The sequence below is a fragment of the Sphaeroforma arctica genome, assembly GCF_001186125.1.
Source record: "Sphaeroforma arctica JP610 unplaced genomic scaffold supercont1.80, whole genome shotgun sequence".
Taxonomy (NCBI): domain Eukaryota; class Ichthyosporea; order Ichthyophonida; genus Sphaeroforma; species Sphaeroforma arctica.
In genome coordinates, this window is record NW_014040478.1 from 126,009 (window position 1) to 133,999 (window position 7,991).

The following is a 7,991-nucleotide window of genomic DNA, read 5'->3' on the forward strand; positions in this document are numbered from 1 at the left end:
TATATATATATATATATATATATATATATATATATATATTCGAATTTACAAATGAATATGCCAGTATATAAGTGTATATACTGCGTTAGAAGTTTGCACCCAAAAAGTAGACACTACAGACACTAGTTTGTACTATTCGAAGAGCTTAGGGTCTTTCCTATGCATGTACCGCTTGCTCCAGTGCCTTTTTTTTTTGGCAGTACGCTGGTTTTGTTTCTTTCGTATTCTGTCCACCTTCTGATCCGAGCACTGGTTGTATTCAAAAAATTTGACGTAGGCTTTTTATTTGTATACTACTCTAATGGGCTTGCTTCCAGTGTTCTTATCAGTTGGTGTAATTTTGCCTTGCTTACCTGTAAGTTTGTTTTGACCGTCACCTAATGCTGTAGTATTGGTTCTGTGGCCATCTCCATGTCAAGTTCGCGGCATTGGTCAAACATACGACATTCCAAGGCGCGGAAGCAGGTGTGTAGTTTTGCATTATGAGGTGCCTCTATATGATCTAGTATGTCGCCCTCGAGTATCCTCAGTGGGCTATACATATGGCCCTGAGTCGTTGTGAACGGATATCTGAGCCATTTTTCCCTTCCACCGCGGCCACTGCTAAAATGGTCCTCCTACGCCAAGTATTTGGTGCATGGCCCATGACATCCGCGATATATCACCTTCCCAGTTCTCGTTACGCAACACATTCGCGTTGTTGTGAAATATTCGATATGTAAACGGCGAGATCCGTCGCTACACACCTTCACTTATATATACGTACTTTCTCACACAGGTATTGCACTGGTTGGTAGTGGATTTGCGAGCACTCGTTTCCTTGCGTTAGACAAGTGCCTCCCAGGGCGAGACTTCTTGCAAGTGGTCACCATCGACAGCACAGTCAGCTTACAAGAATCACTCAACCAAGACCCGCCCGAAGTCAAGGAAACCTCGGCAACCACCACTACGAAAGAAAAGGTACATCCCCAGTGTTCGCTAGTACCAGTAACTCGGAAGTGACTTGCCATTTCTGCTCTGGGGTTTCTGTGGAAGAAAGGTTCATTTGGTGTTGTTTTGCTACGACATGTGGCTCATCAATTGCACCCGATGATTGTTATAACGCGCTGCGTTGTCGATTCCGTTCGTGTGGAAAGCAAAGCGCAAATATTGTTCAGGTCATAATTTCAGTCTATTACTAAAGTAGAGTACTTTTGTGTTTCATCTTGATCGCTGCTCCTTGTTTTTTATCATTTGAGCCATACACAATCGGCTACGCATGTATGTTAAAGTTTACACCGCCGCTATTGATCAATTCCAAAATAGGAGGGTGCTACGGAGAATGACGATGCCAGTGAACACAAACTCATGTACGATGAAGAATGGCTAGCAATTGTTCGGCTTTCACATCCTTATCTTAGCTGGGAGCGTGCCACACCTCCATTACCTGCTACTAGGTATGCCCCCATTTCTTCTGCATTTACGCCCAAATGCAGGGATGTATGCATCTAGTAGACTTTCTATATGTGCGTAGCAGGTGTTGTGCACCGTTTCTATTGTGGATTGGACATAGTTACCCTATGCATAATACATTTCATATTGAGTTCTCTTTCGCTAAAAGTTACATTCCTTCGTTTTTCACTTTATACTATTGAGTGTATGGACTTTAACTTTACCTCTGTGTACCACAAGCCAAAACGTTCAAGGGTATTTGTATCATATGCGTACGCGTAGCCATGGATATGGTATGGTCGTGGCTATATTCACAAGCACATAAGCACGCCAATGAGAAGATTCTGGGACTTTCATATGTGCAACTACATATCCACAGGTATACAAATGAGCAGATTCATATCTCACGCATACTTCTATTTACTTGCACCACCCCCAGATTCAGCGATGAGGCGCTCAACAAAGAAAGAGAAGTCGTCAGGACCATGATGCCGGATCTAACCATTCCCGATAATTTCCAAGCTATCGTTCCTGCCTACAATTCTTGCACTCCAGATCGAGGTGAACAAGGTAGGCTTTCGAGCTATGTTAGCTTCAGTATACCCGTATGTCAATTGGTTAATGCCGAAATCTGTTTGCACATCATTCGCAGTAAGTATTTGAACTTTCTCCGTACCACATCTTGCAATGCCGACTGCATGCTATTGAACCCTCAGAGCACCCCATTTGACAGAGCGCTTGACCTTTAGGCTTATTTGATTACCCCTCCAGGATTATTTGATTGCCATATATGAGAACTACTTGCATCTCTTTCCATCAAACGATAGGCCCTATGCTAGTGAAGCCACAGAACACCATATTTGACAGAGCGCTTGACCTCCAGGCTTATTTGATCGCCCTATATAATAACATCTTGCATCCCTTTCTCAAAAACGATAGGTCCTATGCTAGTGAACCCACAGAACACATTTGACAGAACGCTGGACCTCTAGGCTTATTTGATTACCCTATATAAGAACATCTTGCATCCCTTTCTCCCAAACGATAGGTCCTATGCTAGTGAACCCACAGAACACCGCGTTTGTCAGCGCGCTTGGCCTCGATAAAATTGAAAGAATTGCTCCTACGAGACATGCCGAGAGGCCAATGGCCGCGCCCGTCAAAATTGCCACACCACCGCCCAACCCGAATGCCATAGATCTGGGTGATTCAGATGACGAGGAGGAAGCCTCTGGGGCAACCGAAAATGGGGAAAAAATCGAAAGTATGTGTGTACGTCTATATGTATGTTCAATATGTTTACCTATAACTGTGAGAATAGGAAGTATGAAGGTAGTAGGGTGCGTAGACTTGTGTTCATACAATGAGCGTGTGCGGGTTCGTTTGGTATGACATCTATTCAAACGTGCATGCACATGGGGATGCACATGACATATCAGTTCGTGTATGCTTACAATCGCCTTTAGACTTCTTCATTGCTTGTCTTATGTGTTCAACGTTTGTAGGTCGATTGTGTCTCATGAATGTTCTGTACTGGTCATAGGGGCTGTGGTGGAGGCGGAGGTGAAGATGGAAACGGACAGGAAAGTAGAGGACAATGAAGTGATTGGTGAGGAGACCGAAGAATCACTGAAACCAGAGGAATAGCCACTATGTGCTAGTAATACTGTAATGTCCGGTAGTGGTGTGTAGTGCAGTCTAGATTTACGTACACTATTCCAGTAAATTCTACCAAATCACGTCACAAGAGATATTTGAAGCAGATGTAGGGGTCATTGTCTCTTGGACCCAAGTCGTAGCTGGATCACACACACAATCCAATCATAGGCGAATATTCACCTCAGACTATATTCTGATTGACGTGGTAGACTAGTAACTCTTCAACAATAGACCTATTAAAGTGAAGTAGAGTGTAGTCTTATCCAACTGGCTCAGGTGCCAAACTGGGTCATTCAGTCCAACATGTGAACTCTTGTTCATTGGATACGTAGACTGCAACATAAGGGGTTGTATGTATTACTCCGGTACTCTGAAGGCAGTGGTGGCCCATACAAAACAATCTAGTCTCCAGAGTTTGAATTGAACTCAGTCGTGTACATCGAATGCTTGCTTGTACCGCCATTGTCCGGTTGCCACTTCTGAGATATGCAATCAGTACTGTCCCTCTGAGAGGATATGGGTACCATGGAAGACGTACCGTGTGCCGAAATCAAGAAAGCTTGGGCCTACGGATAGACTAGTTGTATAAGGAAATCTAATGAAGTTTTGTTCCTGCATTATTTTGGTTACTAGCAAACGGTACTTCCCAAACGCAAGACATAAATTTGCAAAATCCAGCCGTTTATTTTCTGAATATTGAGGCTACTCGGAATTGACAGCTTTTAGCTAAGTACAACATGGCCAATGAACTGGAATATTATTAATTTATTCCACTAACCATTCAAGTGTTTTTCTTAGTCTTCTTTCCCTCTGTGTCCTTTGTACTGGGTTTCTTCGGCGATGAATCAGAGAATCCATAGTACGAGTAATACAATATCAAGAGGAACACAAAAAATACGGTGTATGTCATCAGAAACCCTTGTAGGACGCCTCGTTTGAGATACACCACAGTACCATAGTGTAACTGCCATACGTCATTGTAGTACTGATAGGGCCTGCAGTGTGGAAAAGTAGCCAATTATTCAGCAATTCTGGTGCAAAAAGGAGGGTTTCGAGCCACCAATAATGTAGTATGTGGCAATCGAGCCTTTATCTGTGCCAGCCCACCCTGGCCTAAGAATTAGAGCCAACCAGCTATGAAGCAGTGGGAGAACAGCGAAATGGTCCGATAATAAGGAAATCGCAAGTGCATAAATCCACTCAAAAGAACCCAAAACCAGTGAATCTACAATAGGTGAGGTGCAGCAACCATATCTGACACATTCGAAATAGCACGTTGTGAGCGACCCCTACCGTGAAATCACATGTCGGGGGAGACAACACACCAGTCACTGTTTAAAATCACGCCAGCCCACTTGCAAGCAACGTGCACAGCTTCTCACCTGGTGCGAAACTAGTAGCAAACGTTTACACTGCTTTCAATGATATCTAAGATGCAATTGAATTCAAATGAAGAAAAGAGGTTTCGAGTGAACCAACAGCATGCTACATTTGCACATCACCGCACCTGTAAGACTCTCCTCCAGTGAGGATTATATTTACTCCGCCTTCTCCTCCTCGTTGCTCCATCACTGTGAAGGTATGTTTGTACCGGCCTAGAGGTGCGCTGCCCACATCGAGTTGTGTCCAGGTTTGGCTGGAGAATGTGTACTTCCAGAGCTCATTATGCAGCTGGAAAAACAAGATGATACGTAACACATGTTCAAGTGAGTGGTTTGTAGTATTTTTCCGTTGCCCCATGTGGGACGGTGAACACCAATCGGCAGGTGGACTTCGAAGCGAGTGTACAATCCACTGCCTATGAAATATACGAGTAGTAACGCAAACGAAATCTCTCACGTTCACTCTTTAAGTTCTATGAATCTGATTTAATTTGCAATAACTTGTTGAATGCATCTCGATGCCAAAACAAAACAAATAAGAATACACCACAGCAACAGGTAGATCAATTACGCATATTGGAACGATCATAAAATGAATGGGATCTTCTATGCATCAACATAACATATCAACACTCGCACACCCCTTTTGTTTTAATACAGCAACATTCAAGGTATGGTGATACTAGATGACTGTGCCAACATAGCGCTCGCAATTGTATACATAGGCCATGTATGTAGTCATCAAGCCAATACGAACAATCTGCGTAGTATGAGTACTCAATTAGACAAAACCACTTAGTAGACCACTTTCTCGCATTGTACACTTCCCCTAGATATACATGTCGGTCTCAGCGGCTCTCACAATCGCAAATATATGCAGTGACATCAACACTCTGATTGTACACAAATGATTGTACACAAATATCATCGCATGCAAAATAGTGAGATATATGTTTAATAGGTCACACACCTTGCAGCTTTTCTCGCATTGTCCACCCCCAAAGACATACATGTCACCCTCAGCGACTCCAGCACCGTGCCAACTGCGCGCCGACGGGAATGCATCGGTAGTAATGTTTTCCCATACTTGAGTATTAAAGTCGAAGGTCCACATATCGTTGAAATGCACTTTCTTTAAATCCGAGCCTCCATAAACGTACATTCTGTCCTGATGAATTTTTAATTTTCAAAAGTGAATATTTGCTTCTACGAGAAGGAAAGCGGTTTAGTCCAAGCAGAAATTATTCGCTGAGCAGTTTGTAGGACATCAAGCACATAAAACGCTACATTAACGTGGAATCGTATCATATTAGCTGCAATCTAGTTCAGGTGTTTGGGAAAGTATTGTAGCACGCAGTTCGCGAGCAAACAGTGACACAATGTATCACATAATACGACAAAATACTACTGTGAGACACTCATCACTAACGAATCACATCGCTAAGCCCTCACACTACCATGAAATGAACCCATGACAAATAACCCAAATTTAATCAGTAACGGTAACCTTGGGACGCAAAACAGCAACAATCTTCGTACAATACAACGGAACAATACTTTGGCTAACATATCACGAACAAACAGCAACGTCATAGTTTATATACTATCCCGGAATGACATTAGTAGAATAAAAGGCAGCGACTCGCTTCCTATACTACCACGGATGAATACAGTGAGTCACAAATCACAACCTAAAGAAGAAGAGCATACCTCATGGACTACTGCAGTGTGTGAATGTCTCGGTGGCGGTGACGCTGAGGTCACACTCGGAAATTTAGACCACGTGTCGTTTGCCAGACTGTAAGAAACGCCACAAGCGTGTTAATATGCAGGACCACATCTTGATTACAGGTCAGAGCAGCCTCAATTTGAATGTGTGGATGCACCTTCAATCAGTAAAAACCCACTCCATAAGCTTGAATACTGGACTCAAAATACTATCAGATATGAAGCTACACACGGTACAGGAGTATAATATTATAGCATATGCAAAAGGCATCGATGCTAGACCTTATGATAAACGAACTAATCAAGAGCGTGATAAACCACGAGCAAGCACGATGACAAACGCACTCAGATCTCCACGAGAAAGATTAATTATCTGTGTATATTCTATAAACCCACCTTAACCGAAATACACTATGAGCAATCAGACCAGTCCAGATCGCCACATCTGACTATTCAACCCGAACTATGCGAATGTGCACTGCATCTCAGCATTGGCTATACCCACCCAACTTACTCGAATCTCCACAGTGAGCTCGTGTCAACGCGTTCACCGCCAGTAGGCAGATCTGCATTTACAGTGATGCCTCCATACACGTACATACCGCCATTGTACTCGACGGCCGAATGATGGCTGGTGATTTGTGGGATCGAATCGGCTAACCCCTCCTTAGGCCCCTTTCTCTGCGAAAAAGACAATCAGAGTCAGATCATTGGCGCATTATGTTCGAAATCTTACTCAAGGCATCAATATGCATACACCGCTACCAGTGTCTATAATCGCCAGCAAATCAATGGCGACCTGAATATAAAATGGAAAACCCTGCTGTGTGTGTAGACATACTTGCCAATCCATAGCTGTCACCGGCGTCTCGCCATTCAGGATAACAGAGCACCACACATCGTTGAAGAAACTTCCATGCTGGTATCCTGCACCACCCTGCCTTGTAAACATGAGAATCTGAAGTTAGATTTGAGCTACATTCATGCTTTTTGTATCATTGTATATTAAATGCAGACACGAACAAACGTGACCCTGTACGTATTACGTACACATTATTCACGCCCAATTTTACTTTAATGCCAATAGTGAAATGAAATACTACCTAAATTAGATAATGCAGACATTTTCTCATGCACGTGTAGTTCACACGATTTAAAATAATCGGCTATATTTCAAGGTGACAATTCGAGCAGACAGATTTACGTTTATAGTATCTCATGTGCGAAATATATGCGAGAAGTACATACCGGAGCGACGATATGTGTATGTCAAAGTACATGTAGCAAGTAAGCAACCACTGGATGCAACCATGCACAAGATCTCATCACGAAATCCACCACTTCCATAGACCCACTTTTTCGGTGAAAACACTTCACTGGATTGTATGCCGATAATACTTGGAAACATACGAAAGAAGAGGGGATAAACGCGACATTTTTCTAGGCACACCTTTTGCCTCCATCGTCACCGCCAAAAATGCACATTGAAGTTTCCCCCTGCTGCCTGTCGTGGTAAAGGACAGAAGACAGACTATTCCGCTCCGCTGGGAAGATGTCACCCGAGTCCAACTCGTACCACTATTCATTGATACAATTCATCGATGTCATGAGACAAACAGTTGTATGTATATACATGGACTTGTACTTATATATATTCATGTCCATATACATATACATATACAAATGCAGATTCATATTAAGCACATATATACATTTATTAGACTCGTATATATGTATATATATATATATATACATGTATGCATACATATACATATATATATATATATATAT

At 42.6% G+C, this 7,991-nt stretch overlaps 3 protein-coding genes across 3 annotated transcripts in view; 2 read left to right on the forward strand and 1 right to left on the reverse strand.

The window, feature by feature from the left end:
* The window catches only part of SARC_01899 (hypothetical protein), a gene marked incomplete at its 5' end in the record, with an annotated part of 7,649 nt that extends 4,172 nt beyond the window's left edge, over positions 1 to 3,477 (forward strand). The window contains 6 exons of the mRNA XM_014304380.1: positions 390 to 465; positions 779 to 960; positions 1,306 to 1,436; positions 1,871 to 2,001; positions 2,480 to 2,695; positions 2,975 to 3,477. Of these exons, the coding sequence (XP_014159855.1) occupies positions 390 to 465; positions 779 to 960; positions 1,306 to 1,436; positions 1,871 to 2,001; positions 2,480 to 2,695; positions 2,975 to 3,078 (840 nt within the window). The 3' untranslated portion in view covers positions 3,079 to 3,477. The remainder of the gene's footprint in view (positions 1 to 389; positions 466 to 778; positions 961 to 1,305; positions 1,437 to 1,870; positions 2,002 to 2,479; positions 2,696 to 2,974) is intronic.
* Positions 3,478 to 4,126: 649 nt separating this feature from the next.
* On the reverse strand, positions 4,127 to 7,152 carry SARC_01900 (hypothetical protein; the record flags this gene model as incomplete). The annotated part of the gene is made up of 5 exons (XM_014304381.1): positions 4,127 to 4,761; positions 5,443 to 5,640; positions 6,183 to 6,270; positions 6,715 to 6,881; positions 7,042 to 7,152. 5 exons carry the CDS (start codon positions 7,150 to 7,152, stop codon positions 4,576 to 4,578), a joined length of 750 nt encoding a protein of 249 aa, XP_014159856.1. The 3' UTR covers positions 4,127 to 4,575.
* A 600-nt stretch (positions 7,153 to 7,752) lies between these two features.
* SARC_01901 (hypothetical protein) overlaps positions 7,753 to 7,991 on the forward strand; it is a gene marked incomplete at both ends in the record, with an annotated part of 5,361 nt that continues 5,122 nt past the window's right edge. The window contains one exon of the mRNA XM_014304382.1: positions 7,753 to 7,821. Within this exon, the coding sequence (XP_014159857.1) occupies positions 7,753 to 7,821 (69 nt within the window). The remainder of the gene's footprint in view (positions 7,822 to 7,991) is intronic.